We start from the raw sequence: 21,651 nt of genomic DNA on the forward strand, positions 1-21,651 counted from the left end.
AATTTATGCACCAACCTAATATGAGTAAGTGTGATAAGTGAAAATAAGATATCATGGCTGAATGGCTTTGTGGAAAGATCGAATATGCCTGAAAAAGCAAGGGGAGAGCGGCGCTTGAAATTTTCGCACGGGGCGGCTAAATCCGTAGAACCTGCCTTGAAAGAAACACAGGCACAGAACTTAATAGCTGGAGCAGACATTTCCAGATGCATAATTCTGCTACCAATTTATGAGAGAGAATGTAGCCAAATCGTTTCTGGCAATATCAAAGTACGTAAGTACATGCATGCAGTAATTCATATAACGAAAAAGGATTGAATCAACTGTTATAAATTCAGTGCACTATTTCGCTAAGGAATTTGAACATTTCTAGTACGTTATCCAACCGGATTTTCGTTGAGTGGAAATATTCTTGACGAATTGGGCGAAATCGAAAACACTGTGAGAAGTACACTGCTAAGCCAAAAAATTTATGACCACATCCCACCACGAGGTTGGTTGTCGCCCGTTGGCGAGGCGGGAACGTGACACGGTAAGGAAAGTATGTAAGTGGAGCACAGACAGATGGGGAATCATTCTAGCGACGACACGGGCCGCAAATGAGGAAATCTATTGACGTAAGTAACTTTGACGAAGATGATATTATTACCCCAGCCTGTGAACGAGTATCTTGAAAACGGCGTAGCTGGTCGAATGTTCAAGTGCTACTGTAGTGAGCATCTACGGAAAGTAGTAGGGCGACTGTGAAACTACCGCTGAGCGATAAGTGGTTGGACGTCTACAACTCTTCACAGAAGGTCGGTTCGGAGGCTTGCCTGTTCTGTAAAGCATGTTAGGTGGTGTCTCTACCAACAGAGCACAACAATGCTGGTCATGCGTTCATCGTACATTGTTGATCATGGGGCTCTGCAGCAGACGACACCTATGTTGACCTAATGATATCGTTAGTTATGATTGCACTAGCCACGGGATCGTCGAGATTGGACCATGGATCAATGGAAACGTGTTGCCTCATCAGATAAATAACGTTTTTGCTACACCAGGTCGACGGTCATCTCCACAAACGCTGTCATCCACAGGAAGAGTGGTTCAAAACGTGCACCGCACCACGGACGCAGGTTGGTGGGAGACATTCTGCTGCGCTCACATGGAACCTTTGGTAGTAACTGACGATACACAGACAGTTGTAGACCACATGCACTCCATGCTTGTTGTCTTCCCCGCCAGCGACATCCTCTTCTAGCAGGATAATTGTCCGTTTCTCAAAGCCAAAACAGTGCTACAGCAGTTTGAGGGGCACGATAGTGTATTCACGTTGATGTCTTGGCCGTGAAATTCACTTGATGTGAATCCAAAGGAACCCATTTGAGTCGCTATTACCGTGCACACAAATCAGTGGCCCACTGTTTAGAGAAATTACGTGACTTGTACATTGACATCCAGTGTGACACAAACCTACCAAAAAACTGATGCATCCATGATATGCAGAATTGGTGATGTACTGCGTTCGAATGCTGGACCAACAAGTTATTAAGCAGTTGTTCATAACATTTGGCTTGTCGGTGTAATTTTGCACAGTGAAGGTGTGATTAAATTCTAAATGAAACACTAGCTCACTAGGTTGAAATCTAATTCTGGCAAGCGTTTTTTACATGCCCTGTTTCATTCTGTAGTGATTTGCAACTGTTATTTTTATCACGTTGTGGATGAGTGCTTTGGCTTGCTGTCTGATTTTGCACTGGGTGGGCTGATGCAGAACAGTAGTCTCTGGATTGTCTTCAGGCAATGCACGGTTTAAATCCAACCCAACCATCATAAATTGGGTTTCCAAGAGTCTCCATGAAATACTTGAGGCTAATTGATGGATAGTTCGTTCAAAACCGATACCACCAGTTTTCTCCCGCCCGTCCTCCTTCAGTTGGGCTAATGTTCCATCTTAAATGATCTCAGTGTCAATGAGACACCAACCTCTTACGTTCTTTTTTCCCTTCTCTTTCTCTAATCTTAGAGTAATTGAATTAAATGAGTGTTAGTGGTAACAAATTTGGTATTAGGTAACTGTGATTCTGAAGTAACCTAATGGTTAGCTACTACCTTAAGCCTACAGGGGTTTGAAAGCAGTGAAGAAAGGTAAATTACTTTACACAAAGGGTGAGGTGATTCTTTTTTTTCCCAAGGGGAACATTTAAAATTCAGTATGAGGTACCATACTGTAAAAGATAAAAATTTTGACGTGTTGAATAGTGCAGTAAATTTTTAATTCATTTTAAAAATTATAACTTTTTACATAATTGATATGAAGTGAGTCATGCTATGACCAGGCTGAGGCTAGTGTTGTACTATTGTAATAATTTTCCATGCTGCACTCACCCGTACTTGTCCTCCCCAAGGGCTACGCCATTATCACACAATTATGAATGTCACTAATTCCATGCAGACTTGCAGTCATTTGCTATCAGTACGTGTATGAAGAAGATCTTTACGTTGTTTATTCTACAGGAACAGTTCACTCAATTTCACAATTTCTTGTGAACTAGCAAAGTCATATTATTGCCTTTTCTATACTTATACATGATCACAAGCAATTAGACTGTGACCAAGTACTCGTATCACAAAGCATCTTGCAGCAAAATATCATCAGTTGTGTGTAAGTATACATAAATGGGACAGATAGGGAGCACCTGAGAGTTCTCTAAGGGATATGAGAGACTTCATATCAAAACAGGTTCATAGCCCACCTATCCTGTGATGTAAGTTGATTTAAGAACAGATTCAATAGAAATATCGTCCACTTTTGCAATTTCAGATGTTGGAAGGGTAATAGTCTCATATGTATTGTCAATCCTCATAGTTAACAAATTCAATGATTTTTTTTTCGTTTCAATCCAAACATGCACTGCAGAACACAGAATTGGTTTAATGTTTTGACAATACCGTATTATATTCTCCTATGACAATGACTGCTAACAACTCTTTCTCTTATTCTTAAGGAGAAGCCTGATCCAGAGAAGTCTGGTGCAGATGAAGCGAGTAAACAAGACTGGCGACAAAGACTACGTCATCTTTCAAAGTTTCGTCTCATAATTGGTACGTATAGTGGCTGATAAATGGAACTGTTGGAACAAAAATAATGGAACTTTCTTATAATTAAGCTTAGTATTTATTTCATGCTTCCATTTATCTGCTTCCCCTCTCCTCCTTTTGCAGTCTCTCGAATATTTAAGGAAAGCAATTTTCAGACTACCAATGGAGAGACTGCAGCTACTACCAGACTATTTGAATAAGTTTTCAAATGCTGGTAATACTGTTTTCATAAAAGTTGACATATATTCATTATTGAACATACTGTAGTCATACATAATAAGAAGCATGTGGTCTCCCAATAATAATGCATTTTTTGAGTATTATACCACAGCTAACACAAAATATGGTCTAGAGTTCATTGCTCTCTTTTGCAGTAAGTGCAGTTGCATTATATAGAAAACATATGATTATTTAATTGACTGAAGGATTGCCTTTGGTAGAGTGAAAAGAAGAACAGTTACTTTTGTTGACACTGGCAACTGTGCCATCAATGCCACACAAACCTGTCCATAGCTGTAGTTGTGTGCAGAACTATTAGTTCAATTAAAGGCCAAATTTTCAAACATCTCATACTTGTGAGGGAGAGCATGCAACAGATACTTGATGACTACATGGACACGTTAATGTAAACTGTACTAGAATGTTAAGGGGACCTGCTCTTGAAGAGGTAGCATTTTCACTCCATACTTTCAGAGTGCATTACTTTTGATCTATAACACTAAGGATGTTGCTGTTTTATGCCAACACTGAATGGAATTAAATTAAGCAGTAGTTTACAGTGTATTTATTTATCTATACCCTGGATAGCTGATGCCTGTGGGAACCAAAATTAGTAATGTTGTGTAGGTCGACAATGCACCATTTTTAAACTACGGAAACTTGGCACCGTGCACTCCGATTGGCCATGCTGTTCGTCGGTTGACAGGCAGTGCTGTGGTTGTCAGTTCACATCAGGGCAATGCCAGGAATCTTTGAAAGAGTTCAGTAAAACACCGTTCGATGTTACCCAGCTTGTGTCGCATCAGAGAGTCGCCAGTTCGAGCACCTTTTTAAGTAAACAATGTCCTAGCTACAAAAAAGGCCCTTTTCAGGACCGACACAATTTGTAAAAGACTTTCTGTATGCAGACTAGCAGCTGTTGATGGGTTTGTTCCTGGTACATCCTATCATGAAACTACAATGGATGTGTCGGGACCCCAGCGGATTCGACCCCACAGTGGAAGGCTGGCGCACTACCACCGAGCGTGCAGGCCACCTTGGATACATTGTGATCTCCAGCAGGCAAAGCATTCATGGTCATGCATTGTCCAGAGCATCCAGAAAAAGGGCAATCCCACAGCCAAATGGAGCGCATGGCGCAAAGTTTCCAAAGTTTCAAAATTGTCCGTTGTCGGCCTACACAACATTAGTAATTTTGGTTCCTCCTGGCATCGGCTATCCCGGGTTAAAGTTTCATGACACAGTTTTCCTCTACCCTATATATATTGGAGAATATCACACTTCATTATTGATAGTCATTCCTGTGAATGTTGAGAGAGGCTTGACACAGTTTGAGTGATATTAAACACAGGATGTCCCGGTTAATGGTACTGAAAACGAAACATATCTTGAAAATTCACCATATAAACAAAATGTTGTAGTAATTAAATGATTCTAGACAATTAAATATAATTTATACTTATAAATGAGAAGTAATGCACTCTGAAAGTACGGGATGAAAATGCTACCTGCGCACAAGTAGGTCTCTTTAAGGAGATACAGCTGATGATGCTGATCTATTCTCTGAGGTGCCTGTGTCATTTGCAAAAAGCCAACTTTTTTTTGCCACTACATAGACCCACCAGAGAAATAGTGTTGATTGAAATGTGAAAGCCAAGATGTCCCTTTCTCTCCATATCTGTTCCAGAGGATGGGGAACTAGCATAACAACAATATATCCAAACAATTTTTACATGCTATTGTATAGAAAAACAATACATGTACAGAGCTACCACGAAACAAACACAAAAACAAGCATCCACTATAGTATACACAAAAGTTCAACATCCTGTATATAAAACATCCTAATGAAGCATACAAACGAAAGCATTGCAGATGCCATCTATGTCACATATGATGTGACACTTCGAAGAATATACCAATGTATGGCATTGTTCTCTAGGCACATTATTGTTTGAACAGTAATAAGTTTTGAGTAATACCAACAGTGAACTTACACATTGCTGTTTTCAGACAGTAACTAGCCATAAGCGACAATATGTACTTCCTAGCCATTTAATTTGGAAACGAGCTTCAGAGATTGTTGTATTAATGTGAAAGAACAAACTCAAAAGAGTCATTATTATGCAACTAGTGGGATTCTGATCAACTTTCTAATAGCTTCAGCAAAGATATAGTAGTTATCCCATATATATCTTATGTAATGATCTGAATATAATAGAGGGAAACATTCCACGTGGGAAAAATGTATCTAAAAACAAAGAAGATGTGACTTACCAAACGAAAGCGCTGGCAGGTTGATAGACACACAAACAAACACAAACATACACACAAAATTCTAGCTTTCACAACCAACGGCTGCTTCATCAGGAAAGAGGGAAGGAGAGGGAAAGACGAAAGGATGTGGGTTTTAAGGCAGATCTCTGCCCAAACTCTTTGCCTTTACAAGTGTCTGCTTGTGTCTGTGTATGTGCGGATGGATATGTGTGTGTATGCGAGTGTATACCACCCCTTTTTTCCCCCTAAGGTAAGTCTTTCCGCTCCCAGGATTGGAATGACTCCTTACCCTCTCCCTTAAAACCCACATCCTTTCGTCTTTCCCTCTCCTTCCCTCTTTCCTGATGAAGCAGCCGTTGGTTGCGAAAGCTAGAATTTTGTGTGTATGTTTGTGTTTGTTTGTGTGTCTATCAACCTGCCAGTGCTTTCGTTTGGTAGGTCACATCTTCTTTGTTTTTATGTAATGATCTGCACTATAAAAATGAAAGAGTAATTCTTCCCATGTAATACTCATCATAAAAGGGGCAGTAATACTAGTATAATATTTTCTGTCACCTGGAAAAGTTATAACTTCTTGAGTACCAACTTGGAAGTTGATGTAGTAGAGATAAATGAACCAGTACAGCAAATGCTGAATGAATATGAAATTATTTGGTGGTGATTTTCATCAGTATTTGAGCAGTAACTATCACACTAAAGTTAGCTGTTGAACATTTTGAAGAAGAAGATGAAGAAATTATTATACTGTGAAGCAGAACTTGGTAATTTTGCCACTGAAATGCCATCTATGAAATTTTGTCCCCCAAGTACAGAGCTTCATAAAATAGTTTCCTGGATGGTCTTTATATTCATTATGCTACCTTATAGTTGTTTCTAGATCATTTGTGCTCATGTTTTCTTAACTTAAGTCATTTAGGTTGTAGAAACTGTAATGCTAAAATCAAAATAATACAGTAATTAAATAACATGCCTCAAAAAGTATAAAAAGAAATTTATCATGAATTTGTTATGTGTCTATGAAAGCGTGCAATTTTCTCACAAGTTCTTATGAGAGGTATTTTATATTTAGGTGGAGTTGCACTGTTTGTCATACTGCTGATAATAATAGTTGTGATTGCTGCATCTGGGCCAAGGCGAGCACCACCTGTTTCTCATCTTATAGATGGAATTTATGTGCAGGCAGTTACGGGTTGTGGACCTGTTCATGGGTACGTACCTCTATATACATCTTAAATATTTTCATGTACTTTAATAACATATGATTTCATTAATATAAATTCTCCTGTTTCTTTTAAAATACTGCAAGTACGTCATTTGATACTTACCAGCTATCGTTTTTAAGTCTTCATGATGGACTGATAGATTTTGTACTCCTCATCATCCCAAGTTATAGCTTATATGTACAATTGTACATGCCCAAAAAATATCCACATTGAAATAACCAAAATGCATGCCCTTGCAATTGAAGAAAAATGATCCAGTACAGACTTGCTCCCTATTACCTCTGGTAGAATTAAATGCCCCTGTGCATTATAAAGATGAAATTAATTTTTTTTGTGTTGTGTAAGTTTCAGAGATTCATTTTCTCAATTCCTCTGTTACATATCTCCAAGTAGTTTAAATGTCTGGTTGATTATATTCCTACCACATGAATATTTTTGTAGGAAACTATATTACTAAATGACCATCCCAGAACCTGAAACACAGTACCAGTTACTGGTCGCCTACCTAATGCCTTCCAGGCACAACAAATTTGTGATTTTCAATATTCCACATCATTTTGACCAAATTTAAGAATTTAAAATTTTGTTATAACCTATCCATTAAGAAGTATAATTTTATGTTAAACATTTAACACAGTAAGATGAGTATTACAGTTAGAAACTGTGTGTTTGTCTTGAGGCAGCATAACTGATGTTGTGCAAATACTGGACTTCATTGAGAGCACTCAACGACTTCTGCCAAACTTTTATGAAACACTTTCTTGCTGACACCTCCAGCAAAATGATGAAAGGGAGTTTATCATTTAATACATTTTTGCTGTTCATGCAGTACCATTTCAGTTTCAGACATGATTTTTTATATATGATATTATTTCTTTACTACTGACTATTTGCAACACATTTTGCAGACAGAAGCCACATATACCATTGAATGCACCTGGAAAATTATATGATTGTATGACACACAGTTTAAGATAAATGACAGCAAAGACACTTAGATGCACAAGAAACTAGCTTCTACCTAAAATGGCATGCAGTAAAATTCCAATATCAGGCATAATGTTTTTTAATTTATTAGTTCTTTACTACTAACTCTGTTCACAACTCACTTTGCAGATAGTATCTATCAATATAATAGTTAAAGTATCTGCAAAATTAATTCATAATATGACAAGCAGTTCAAGAGATATGACAATGTAAATATTGAGATGCATGAAAAACTTGCTTTTGCCTAAAGTGGAGTACAAGTTAACACAGACTGTATTCATTCAGAGATTCATAGTGTGAGCTCTTAGTGACTTCCAACAAACTTAAGCACAATTTCAAACCTTTTCCAAACTTTTTCTCACTTTCATGGGTAATGTCAAACGTTTTAACACATAGACTCATCAGATGTTTGAAGCTGTTTTACACATAGGAGAAGGATTTTTTAAAGAACTGTGATTTTTTTATTAAATGAAGCTATGAAGATTTTTGCGTGAGCTAGCAATTTATTTCTTACACTTTTTTGTGTAAATATATACTGTTAATGGCTGAATAGCTTTATATAGCATGTTACTGAATTGAACATTTCAAGTATAAAGTCAAAACATCATGTACATTTTGTCTCTGCTTACAGGCTTGTGGAAGAAGGAGCGCACGTTTTTCGTGGTATTCCATATGCACGTCAGCCTGTTGGTGACCGTCGATGGCAGCCAGCTCAATTATTGCAGCACCTAGCAGACTGCTGGAATGGTACTTTGCGTGCAGTGAAGGAAGCACCCCCTTGTCTCCAACGCCTTCCCAATGGAACCTGGTTTGGTTCAGAAGACTGCCTTCATTTAGATCTTGTGACTCCTCGTGTCACATATGATGGTCAGCTGCCTGTTATAGTACTTGTAGGAGCAGATACAATGCTTGGTCCTTCCCCTAGTGCTCTGCGTACACCATCACCTGAGCTATCACGTACCCGTGAAGTGGTATTTGTTCGCCCAGGATTTCGTCTGGGCCCAATTGGTCTGTTAGCTGCCCATCCATTGTCTACTTCATCACGTCGTCATACCTCAGGGAATTATGCTCTCTCAGATCTAATAGCTGCATTGACATGGATCCAGCATAATATTCACAATTTTGGTGGTGATCCAAAGGTGAGTGCAGAAGAGTTCAAGAACTTTTTCTTTCTTTGTATTAGCTCATGATAAGATAATGTTTTAAAATACATTAACTGCTTTTGTCACATCTACACAGGACTTACCAACAATGTTTATTGTTTTATATCACAATACAAAGTTTCTTCCACACTGTCTTAATTCAACACAAAATTTTAGTCCACTGGCTAACATTTCCATGGTTCCAAAATTAAATTCTCCATCCACAACCACAAATCACTGTTTATCAACATTAAAAGTAACAGCTGTCACTTCCTAGCATTATTTAGAATCTATTAAAACACAAGAAGTATTTTGCAAACTTTATCAAACCAGTTTTGTGCTCAGTGTCACTGACATTTTACACACATACTAAAACAATCTTTTAATGTACTACCCGTGATGAAAAACTCAGTTCTTCATAAGACTGTTTTCAGCATACAACTAATTACATCTGGTTTTCAGAAAAAAGGCACAGAACTGTCAGCTTCAAAATTAAGAATTAGCTTTGAAAGGTTTTCAGCTTCTCCTTTATGACTTGATCAAAGACAAAGAAACAAAGCGTTACACAGTTGATCGTGATAAAGTACTAGATCAAGTCTGCTAATAGCTTCAGTTTCTTATGTTTCATGTTTGTTGAGCCATTTGAAAACTGTGCAGCAAGACTGCTTATCAAATGCTCAGTCAACTTTTTAATCAGTCAATGAGTCAATGAATATTTCCTGACAGGCTGAAGTACACTGTAATAACACCAATATGAAAAAGTGGAGACAAGCAACTGATCTCTGGTTGTAGACTATTCTCACTCTTTCCTGCATTTTTAAAAGTTTTTGAGAAAGTTGCTTACAACAGAATACTGATCCATGTTTTTGAGAGTAAACTTTTAACAACAGCTCACTTTGGCATCTCTATAGTTTTTTCTACTGAGAATGCAATGTGTGACCTTGTGACCTCACAAATGCCATTCTAGTGTGTGTGTGTGTGTGTGTGTGTGTGTGTGTGTGTGTGTGTGTGTGTGTGTGTGTGTGTGTGTGTGAGGAAACATTAAGTATGGTGTGCTAGAATGATGTTCAATGCTGGGATTACTACTGTTTCTGGTCTATATAAATAGTATACCAGGGACATGGTAGGACTTTTCAAAAACTATAATGTTTGCTGATGACAGAACTATATGGATAAAAGGTCAAAACACATGCATACCAGGCACAGCAAGAAAAATATGGAAGAGGCTTACAACTGGTTCACAGCCAACAGCTTAACCCTCAATCTTCCAAAAATTCGTGTTATGTGGTTCCAAACAAATAAAACTAGAGATAACAGAAATAGATATCAATGCGCATACAATGGATGAGTCTTGATATGTGAAGTTCCTATGTCTCCAGGTTGGATATAGACTGACATGGCACCAACGTGTAGATAATTAGCCAAAAAACTCAGTTTGCCTGCTCTGAGCTCAGAAATCTCTCTGTATTGATTTGCAGTCAAGATTGCTAACATACTTCTACTCAGTTCTGCCCTACAGCATAATCTTCTGGAGTATTGCAGCTAAAGTGAAAAAGTAGTTATTTTACGAAAGTATGCAATAAGAATATTGTTTATAATTGATAATGGAACATCTGCAGAAGCCTCTTTAGGGATCTATGGCTTCTTACACTTGCATGCCAATACATATATTCTCCAATGGCATTTGTGCTTAATAACAAGAGTGAATTCAAGATGAGGTCAACAACCACAATACTAGAAGTAGAAATACTTTCTGTATTGACTATGCACCCCTCTCTAGGGTACAGAATGGAGTAATGGGGCAAAACTCTTAACAGGTTACCAATGGACATCAGACAGGACATTGAAAGTCCCCAGATATTTAAACATAAAGTAAAAGAATAGCTCATTATCATCCCTTCTAGAATTCATCTGAATGTAAATTCTGCCTAGCTCTAATATTATTATCGTATAGATCCTGATTTTACCTGTACATAGACAGCTAGTAGTGGTTTGTAAAAAGTTAAAATGGTTTGTCTGATGTATTGAATGGTAATACCAGTCAAGCACTACAGAAAGAAGAGCAGGGGCTCTTTTCAAAGTACCTATTTTTGTCTGAACATGCATAATATATAATGTTTATCAGTTTGAGTACATTAGTGCTGCTCATAATTTGTTGTTAATATACTCTACAGAAGTAACAAGCACTTTTTGTGTCTGCCTGTTAATGTATAACTTGATGCATTTCACATATCTGAGGCCTCTCCTTCATGATGGGATTGACATAACATGATTTGTCAATGAATGAGTGATAAATCACAAACTCAGATATTATCACAGTGAGGAGTATTTGAGGACAAGGTGCTTTCAAGACCCAGTTGTGTAGCCTAATCGTTGAAGTGTCAATGATGGTAATTGTTGTGGCGTAGCAAGACAGCCACGCCACGGAAGTAGCCGAAAGGCACGCGCTAAGCTCATGCAGATGGGCGTGAGGTCTGAAACAGGATACATAATGAATGCTATAAAGAAAAGTACGTAGCTTCTGGAATACTTAACTTTAATCCATACTTGTGGTACATCGCTATTGACGATACAAGTGAGACTCTATAGTTTCAGACAATATACTGCAAATGGCGCCTTGCTAGGTCGTAGCCATTGACTTAGCTGAAGGCTATTCTAACTATCTGCTCTGCAAATGCGCGAGGCTTCGACAGTGTGCATCGCTAGCTACATCGTCCGTACAACTGGGGCGAGTGCTAGTCCGTATCTCGAGACCTGCCTTGCGGTGGCGCTCGGTCTGCGATCACACAGTAGCGACACGCGGGTCCGACATGTACTAATGGACCGCGGCCGATTTAAAACTACCACCTAGCAAGTGTGGTGTCTGGCGGTGACACCACAGTAATGATAAGAGACAAGACTGAAAAAATCTCTTGAGAAACCATTTCATATCTAGGAATAGCAAATGACTTAAGGCATCTAGAATTTTTGTTCTTAAATCACTACAAATGATTCAAGAATAAACAATGCAGATGAACAGATAAACCTGTTCATTTTCCATTGGTCTGTAGAAAATCTCTTTTGAAAGACCTATTTTGTCAAGCGAATAAACTTAGAATAGGCAGAGACTATGAAAGACTGATTCCATATTTATGGAAAACCAAAGCACAAAAGTAAATACCACTGACATTAAAAAACAGCCTAAAATAAGGTGAAGAGTTAGACAAGATGGCCCTCTCTACTTGTTTTGAACATGTACAGAACAAAGGCAATACAAATAAAAACTTGCATGAAATGGAGAAAAATAAATATAAGGCAATTGTTTGGATTAGATTTGTTAATGATATTATGATTGTATCAGATTTTGAAAATGGAAATTCTACAGATACATGAGAATGAACACCAGAACAGAAAATACAGATGTAAGTAGTGAGGTTTTATTTGGAGAATGACCACAATAATGTAACAGGTATTCAAAGAATGTGTGTAATGGGCAAACAAAAAATAACAAACTTGATTGAGAAGTAAGCAAAAATTACAAAAAAAATTGTATCTCAATTATTCTAATGGACATCATACAGGCAAAGAATCCAGAGGAAAATGACAAATACATCCTGAATGGAGAATGAAGTCCACTGTTACTAATGTTAAAGAAATGAATGGACAAATGGCACTGGTTAAAACAGAAGTAACAAAAAAACTCAAGTAATTGGACGTCTAATCCATGCTAATGATTTTCTAACTAATGTAATGGAGGAAATGTTGTAGCAAAACATTGGTGTTATGGACTGTTATTAGCAGACTGACTTGAGCAACTATAATACAGTGGTAAAAATGGCAATAAAATAATGGTAGCATCAAGAATATGTCCGTTTCAGTGAATTAATAAACTAAGGTATCACCTACATTGAACAAATGAAATAATTAATTTGCAACGTCAGTGTTATTCCAGAAACTAATATTACAATATGAAAAATGTCATGTTCAAATGTTTGATACTGCAACAGTATGACTACGTAGGGGGGTCAGTTGTTGTGACAGATCTTTGTTATCTTATCAATAGTTCACTGGGCATATAACTCTGTAATATTCGGGGTTGTGCAGAGTGAAAACTAAAGTACTGTGAAACACAACTGTGCACCTGTCGGCTACATGATTTACAGTAGTCAGTGTTGGAACACACAACCCATTTTTTCAGCCAGTGTAGCGATGTAGTAAGTCAACATCGAGGACAACAAACAACAAATGAAGAAATAAAAGCAGGTGGAACTGCTTCACCATCACAAGGCACTGTAAATGTAGGACTCATATATTGCACTATTTTAAGATGGACTGAGTACCAGTGACATGACAAATAACTCATGGTAATTTTATCTCTTTAGATGACTAGAAACCTAAAGTAATTAAAAATGTAGCCATTGTGATAAAGAGTTGTCATATCTTAGTGATTAAAGACAGCCATGCTTGTTGGGGAAGTCACAAGCTTAACTAATACATAATATTGAAAGACAGTTCTATTTTTCACCTGGCTGTTATACTACCACTGACACTTAATCTATGATCAGCTGATTTTTTGGCTGTTTGCCGTTTCAAGTAAACACTGCTATACTCATAAATGTGCACCACATAGGTGTATGCACTTGAAAATGACAGAAAACCAAAATCAGCTGATCTTAGTATAAATGATAGTGGTTATATAACAATCAGAGTGGAAAATAGAGTTGTCTTCCAATAAATCTGTGGCAATGGCACCCAATATAAAAAAATAGCACTTTTTTCCTTTCACCATTTATTTTATTTCCTATTTATCTGTCATTTTACTTTTACAAGAGTTCATTGCAGTCAGCCCAGAATCTAAAATATAGTGTGAAAAGGAGATGGATGGTAAATCATTCTCGAAGACTAAAGCAACAGATCAGTTTGTACTTTTAAAAATTGGAAAATAATTACTGCATTATTGTATAAGGAATCACTCTTGTAAAATGTAGGTATATTGTCACCTTGTCTTTGAAAAGATACCCATTTCTGTTAAATTTTTTATTTTGCTACAGAAGGTAAAAATTATTTTAACTGAAAGAGGCCTTAATGATTTTCAATCTTCTGAGATTTGTGTAGGCAGCGTATTTTGTTGTTTTTTAAATGAAGTCACCTTGCTTTCAGTAAAAATTGTAAAATAAAACACTAACATCTGAGTGCAAGATGATTTTATTAAAAAAAAAAAAAAAAAAAAAAAAACAAACACAATGCTTACAAGATTGAAATTTTGACATTATGCCATTTTCAAGCATGTTAGAAAATAAAACACTAACAGCCGAAAGAAAGATGACTAAATTTTTTGAACGGATACAAGCTGTGGACTGATATTACAAGAAATTATTTGTTGTTACTTGTAAAATTTTCTCTAGCAATATGTATTAGCCTTAGGGAACTGCATTTCCATTATTCGCATTACTTATGGCTATTTTGGGTATCAGTTCTTCCCCTCGCATGTGAGACTTTCTCCATAATAGATTAGATTGAGCAAATTGATTCTCTCACCTTATTTGGCTTTTTGGTATCACTAGTACAATGAATTATTTCACAGTTCTATTTCTTGCTTACTTATTATGTATTTTACTACATGGAAAGAAGTGTCTAGGCACAGATTTATTTCTCTTCTCTTCTTAGTAATTTCTATAAAAAAAGGAGTGAGTTTTTTTTTTCCTGTAACAAAGACTAGTTGAAAGCTTTCATGTACTGATGGGTCACAATAAATTTTAGGATTACAAACTTTATGTTGCTACAGTGCAATTTATGTCTTTTAATACTTATTTAAATATTCAGACACTTTCAGTGAAATTGATATGGAGAATCATACAGTAATTATTGGGTATTATTAGCAATGCTCAGTTTTCAAGTTTGTACGTAATAATCTCCCATATGTGCAATATTTTTGTTGATGATATACTTCTAGGACTGTACAGTTCTTACCAATCCTCAGTATTTAGGTTTTTATGTAATAATCTCTCATATGTGAAATATTTTTGTTGATAATATGATATTAGGACTATACAGTTTTTAATTTCAGCATGATTTGTACTTAACAGGCGGTGACTATACTTGCTCATCGTGCTGGAGCAACAATGGTGACAGCATTAGCCACATCCAAACAAGCCCAAAAACTGTTTGCACGTGCTTGGTTGTCTAGTGGCTCAGCAATCTTTCCTGGCCAGCCACTAAGTGAATCAGAGCGTGAATCAATGACATACTTAAGACGGATTCGAACTTGTGAAGACAACCTCACTGCTGAATGTTTGCAATCTGTGGATGCATCAGAACTTGTTGAGCTTTTGCCTCCTGAATGGGAACCTCGACAACCAGGATTGCCCAATCCAGACAATTCCACCCCCGAGATTCACCAGTGGCTTGTGCTTGATGGACACATTTTACAGAGACATGTCTATGAAGTCCTGAACGAGAACAATGTCTCTGTCAAAATGGTTATAGGTATGATAAACCAATTTTCTTTCTCATGAAAGTGGTTGTTATTTGATGTGCATAAATTAAAATGAAAGGGAATGTAATGCATTATTGGTATCTAACTGAATCACTCGTAAAATAATGTCACAGGTATTGAAAAAAATATTTACAAAACAGTAGTAGTGCATTCAACTTCATATATATTGCCAAACGAAACATAAAGTCATGTTTTTGTTTTTTAAGCCTATTTTATACCATTATTAAATAAATCTGAAATTTACAGTAATCAACATGGAAAAATTTAATCACCTGATAGGCAAAGCACTTCTGATAAAAAGCACTTCTGATAAATATATAACAAATTAGTTGTCTGTGGACTAGTTAAACATTTTAAATGCTTAGATTCACTTGTGGAGAAAAATCAAAATAAGTAGTAACATCAAAATATCCAGTGACATAGATACTATAGCAAGGATAGTGAATCTAGTTCAAGACATATTTTTCCATTTACATGGGGTACACTTCATTGAGTATGTTATCTGTTTCAATTTATCTGTTTCATCTTCCCCTTGTATTTTGGTCGACTACTTGTTACACATCAATTAATGCACCTTACTGTTCAATATATTGTGAATGTGTACAGTTAAGAGTTCAGTCAATATCGTCTAGCTATGGTTTTAGTTACAAAGGATGTACAGAGCTGAGAGGGAATGCTGTGTGGTAGTTAATAGGACCAGACCATAAACATCATAGGTTATAATGCTCCAATGATCATTTTTGGATGAAATAGTGAGAGGGCAGAAATTTTGATTCCACTGCTTGGACTTCAAAGGAGGAAAATATGGCAAAACATAAATGAACAAAATAAAATACTCAACTGAGTGAATTTCTGTTCTGCAGCAGAGTGCGCACTGATTTGACATTTCAGGGTAGATTAAAACTGTGCAATGGAGCACTTGCCCACAAAAGCAAAAGTTGCAGGTTTGAGTCCCACTCTAGCACACAGTCTTAATCTGCCACGAAGTTTCAAATCTTCACCTATTTGTGAATAATGTGCTCATGAGGTGAACAAGATTTGAGATGAAAGCTACACGAATGTGATCTCTGATATACACTTATGAGGGTGTGGTTGTAGGAAGCTTATCCAGATGTCCAGAAACCCACCTTGATATACTGTGTTTCCAATGCTGATAGTAGGGGAGGGGGAAGGGGGTGGAATAAAAAAATACCAAAATCAGTAAATCCAGGAAGACAGTCATGAGATATGTGCATGTAAAAAGTGTACAGACCTTCATAGCAGACCTTGTCAAATGCTATACAATTTGTGCCTAGCAATTAGTGAACAAGATTGCCAGTCAAGAATTTTATTTCATTCACTCATTCAATACATGTTTTATAATCATGACTTGTGAGTTCAAACACTTAACAATTTTTTATTTCTGTGAGCTTGACTTGCACCATTCAACAATTTGCTTCTTTCAACCTGCATTGTACTTCAGGTATTGCCACTTGTCATTATAATGGGGATGTGTGGATGAAGACTCTGATGAATCCTGTCTTGTTTCTGTTTGGCAGTCAGGCCATGAAGCACCAACAACAAGCACAATTTACACTTACCCAGCTTTTGCTTACAGTTTCATAAGCACTCCCATATATCACTCTTGTGTACTCCTCCAACATTTGAACCAAGTGTTAATGTTCTTATGGCTGACGGCTTCATGGAGTTAATACATAGCATTGTGCAAGTAAGGAAAAGAAGAAGCAACTAAGGCTGGGGTATAACATTCTGTTGACCATGACATCATTAGAGATAGATCGCAAGCTCAGACCAAGGGAGGTTATGAAAGAAATTAGCTATGGTTTCTCATGGGGACTATCCTGTCATTAAACTTAAGTGATTTAGGAAAGTCACAGAAAATCTAAATCTTGTTGGCAGGATGGAGATTTGAACTGCCATCCTCTCAAAAGAGTTCCACATCTACAATCAAGAATGCACAAAAAAAATTTAATGTTTGAAATTCTGAGTGGACTAGGAAATCTGCATTAAACATGAAGCAGCAATAACTGCCATTTTACTATTTCTTGCCCACTGCAAAAGGATGAAAGGTCTTTTTCTTTTTTAACAAATTTCTGCTGTTTGACTGTGTTGTTCATTTATTTCACACACTAATGATTTTGAATTTTAACCATTCTAAAGTGCATGTTGGATTGGAAATTAATAAAGTATACATGTCATACAGTGCATGTCACAACAATAAATCATTATGTATTTGAGATTATAACTTAAAATTTATAATATATCTTACAAGTCATCATCAAAAAACTTTTTCTGGTCTTTTAAACCAGTTATATTACAGGATATAAATGCATATCAGTGATACATTATAACGTTGATATTGTGCACAGAAAATAATCTTATTAAACAGCAAATACACTGTTGGACATGCATTCATCAGATCCATGTATCAAATTGACATTAACATTTGTCAAAACAGTGGCAGAGATCATAACAAAGCAGCACCACTGTGTGAGCCACATGATCTTTGGAATACCAGAGGCATTACCAGGAAAGAGAAGGTAGATATTTCTTTGGATAACTGCTAAACATATCCTTGTAATACACACTCGTAACACCCTCTTACACAGATACAACATAAAACTCTGTGCTCAGAATGTAAATAAAGTCAATTTAGGTGAACAACAAGATCTGATCTAAAACATGATCATGTAGATGCAATATTATAAAATTGTAATTCCCTCATTCCTGGAGACATACAGAAGAAATCAGAGTTAAACAGCAACATGCAAGATGTGAAATGTGGTGGTGCCACAAAACCTAGAAACTGCAACACCTGAAAGATCCTGAAGCAGGACCTGCTTAACGAAACTCACTACACACTCCTAAAATACAAAAGTGTTCACAATAAAACATGACTGGTCAGTAGAGAGAGAATGAAGGGGAGGGGACTGGGTGGCAGCAGAGGGTGTGTTGGTAGGGGGAGGATGACAAAAGCAGAGGGTGGCAGGGTTGGGGTCTTGGAGGGCAGGGAAAGTGGAGTGGACAGTTGAGGAAGAGTGGGAAGTTACAATGTGTACAATGTGGGAGGGAGCAGATTTGGAAAAGGTATTGAAAGGAGGGGAGGGGGGGGGGGGGGGGGGGGGAGGTCAGATAGACAGAAGATGGTTTGTAAGTGACCTATTTTATAATTTTATATATCTAAACATACACTTCACACCTCAGTATTACACAAATGTCCATTAAATTCATATTAATGTATACTTATTAGTTATAACATGTGAAATGTGAACCAAACATACATTTTCGTAGATGGCACATCATTATGCTATATTAATATGTTATGCTCCATGAATATTATTAATTTCATATTAATATAGTCTCACTACTTATAGGAGGTGAAGATGTGAACCAAACATAATGTGTTCTATATGCTTTTCCAAAGTGACATACATATTCATTTTATAGATAATGACATATGGAGTCTGTCAAAGACTACTTGGAGACATTAAAAATTCTAAAATTACTATCTATTGTTGCAAAGCTCTGTAGCACATGCACTCATATTCTAGAGGAAGTACATTAACACTAACTTTACCTATGTAACTCTGCTAAAAACTAGTATATAATCATAGGTTCTTTGGTGTCACTAGAATGATTGGAATTACAACTAAGTATGTACTACCATTTGCAAAATGAATGTATTCATATGCAACTTTCATAATTTAAAATTCTTATGAAACAAGTTTTGTATGCTTCAGATCTTCACTCGACAGAATTATTAACAGTCCATCAATATGAAACTGGATGGATATTTATATAATACTGCAATGTATAGTCAAGTATATAGTATATAATAGAGGAAAACATTCCACGTGGGAAAAATATTGTCTTTCACCCATTCCTTCCCCCTGCCTATGGCTATCTCCTGGTCCACCTCCACCCATTCCCCCCCCCCCCCCCCCCCCCCCAATGTTCTCTCTTAAGCTGTTGGGTTACACCCATTACTTATTTGTAATTTTGTAATTCCAGGTCCATATTGCCTAATAGTGATGCCAGTGAACCTGTGACTATATGTTTGTTTTTAGCAGAGCTACGTGGGTTGAGATAGTTTAATGTACTACATCTATAAAACAAGCATATGTCTTATAGGACTTTGTAACAATAGACCTCGATTTTGGAATTTTTAATAACTCGTAGTAATCTTTGGTGGACCCCATATATTGTATTTGTAAAATGAATATTAGTTATGTCAGTTTGAAAATGAATGTAGAACCCATTTTGTTTGATTTGCATCCATAAATGCTACAAGTAGTAAGACTACATTAATATGAAATTAATAATATTTGTGTAATACTGCATTCTATGGTTTAGGTACATAATGTAGCATACCGATGTGCCATTTTTGAAAATGTGTATAGAACCTATTATGTTTGGTTCAGATTTTTACATGCTGTAACTAGTAAGAATTCATTAATATGATTTTAATGGACATTCATGTATACTGAAGTTCCATGTACCATCTTCTGTCAATCCCCCCTGCCCCTCCTCCTTCATCCCACACCCACTTCCAAATCTGCTCCATTCTCCATCCACCTCCAAAACCTTCCCCTTCCCTTCAACTGTCTTCTTACCCCCCCCCCCCCTCTCCCTAAGCAGTCCAAGACTCCACCCCTGCCACCTCCTTTTGTCACCCTCACCCTCTTCCTACCAACACCCATGCCCCCTTGCCACCAAGTCAGCCCTCTCTTCATTCTCTCTCTACAGACCAGTCATGTTTCATTGTGGGCACTGTTGTATTTTAGGAGTGTACAGTGAATGTCATTAAGCAGGTTCTGTCTCAGGATCTTTCAGGTGTGACAGTTGCTTGGTTTTGTGCCATGGCTGCCTTTCACATGGATCTTGCATGTTGCTGCATAAGTGTGATTTCTTATAAATGTCTCCAAGAATGAGACAATTACATATTTATAATAACGCATTTGCACAATCATTTTTTAGATCAAACCTTGTTGTACATCTAAAATGGTTACATTTACACTCTAAGTACATAGTATTACATTCCAGAATGAGATTTTCACTCTGCAGTGGAGTGTGCGCTGATATGAAACTTCCTGGCGGATTAAAACTGTGTCGAGCTATACAAGCATGACTCACACCCCTTTCTTACAGCTTTACTTCTGCCAGCACTTCATCTCATACCTTCCAAACTTCACGGAAGCTCTCCTGCAAACACTTGGGTGGAGTCACTTTGTTATGATCTTTGTTACTACATTTTTTCATTTCGTGAAGTGCACTATTTTACACCTCTCAGTTGATGCATGTATCTCATGAACGAACATCACAGCAATGTATTGACTGTTAAATATGTCATATCATGTTAGTGTACTCACCAAGCGATGACAGAATACGCTCTTAAAAAAAGGTTATAATTAGGCAAACTTTCGGAACCAGTGGCTCCTTCTTCAGGCAGAAGGGTTGAAGAGGAAGGGAGAGGAGTGAAGGAAAAGGACTGGAGAGGTCTAGAAAAAGGGGTAGATCTCAGAAAAGTCACTCAGAATCATGGGTCAGGGGAGACTTACTGGGTGGGATGAGAAGAAAAGATTGATTGTTGGAGACTGCACTGGATGAGATTTGAAAGCCTGAGAGCTTAAATGTGGAAGACAGGGTAATATGTAAGACAGAGATTACTGCTTAAACATTGTGCATGAGTTAATAAGAGAGAAAAGCTAAGTGCATTGCACATAACAGAGGTGAGAGGGGGTTGGTGAAAAATAGACAGATGAGACAGTGAAAGTTGTAGAAAACTAAGATGGATCGAAAAAAGAGTAGTTACTGTGAAGAAATGCTGAGATGGAATGTAAATTAAGGCCAGGAGGGTGATGAGGATGAGTGGTTTATAAGACCAGAAATATATTCCTCTGATGATGACGTGTCAGATAGACACCTAAGATGTATTGTATCATGTAACTAATATTTGCAAATACGTAATGACTGTTTCTTCCTATGTTCTGCACTGTATGATTTGTACACTTCATTAATTTTGCAGTTGAAAATGCACTTGAGAATGCTTAAAAGCTGAAATCATGGATGTGTGAAATAAATGAACAATAGTCTATAGTCAAATGGCGGAAATTTCTTTCAAAATGTTCTACATGACTATGGTTTCCCACAAAGGAAAAATCATTCAAAACATCTGTTTTTAGCAGAATCCGTTTAGCCTGGTCATCTTAAGTTTAACACACATGGCACAATTAGGCCATGTTTA

The 21,651-nt window shown here is 37.0% G+C and overlaps 1 protein-coding gene across 3 annotated transcripts in view; it reads left to right on the top strand.

Moving 5' to 3' along the window:
- Nucleotides 1-21,651, top strand: part of LOC126475332 (neurotactin) — a 347,318-nt gene that overhangs the window by 314,084 nt on the left and 11,583 nt on the right. For all 3 annotated transcript variants that reach the window (XM_050103122.1, XM_050103121.1, XM_050103120.1), the window contains exons 5-8: nucleotides 2,991-3,087; nucleotides 6,650-6,788; nucleotides 8,422-8,929; nucleotides 14,998-15,397. In XM_050103122.1, coding sequence (XP_049959079.1) covers nucleotides 2,991-3,087; nucleotides 6,650-6,788; nucleotides 8,422-8,929; nucleotides 14,998-15,397 — 1,144 coding nt within the window. The remainder of the gene's footprint in view (nucleotides 1-2,990; nucleotides 3,088-6,649; nucleotides 6,789-8,421; nucleotides 8,930-14,997; nucleotides 15,398-21,651) is intronic.

The sequence above is a fragment of the Schistocerca serialis genome, chromosome 4 (genome assembly GCF_023864345.2).
Source record: "Schistocerca serialis cubense isolate TAMUIC-IGC-003099 chromosome 4, iqSchSeri2.2, whole genome shotgun sequence".
Lineage (NCBI taxonomy): Eukaryota > Metazoa > Arthropoda > Insecta > Orthoptera > Acrididae > Schistocerca > Schistocerca serialis.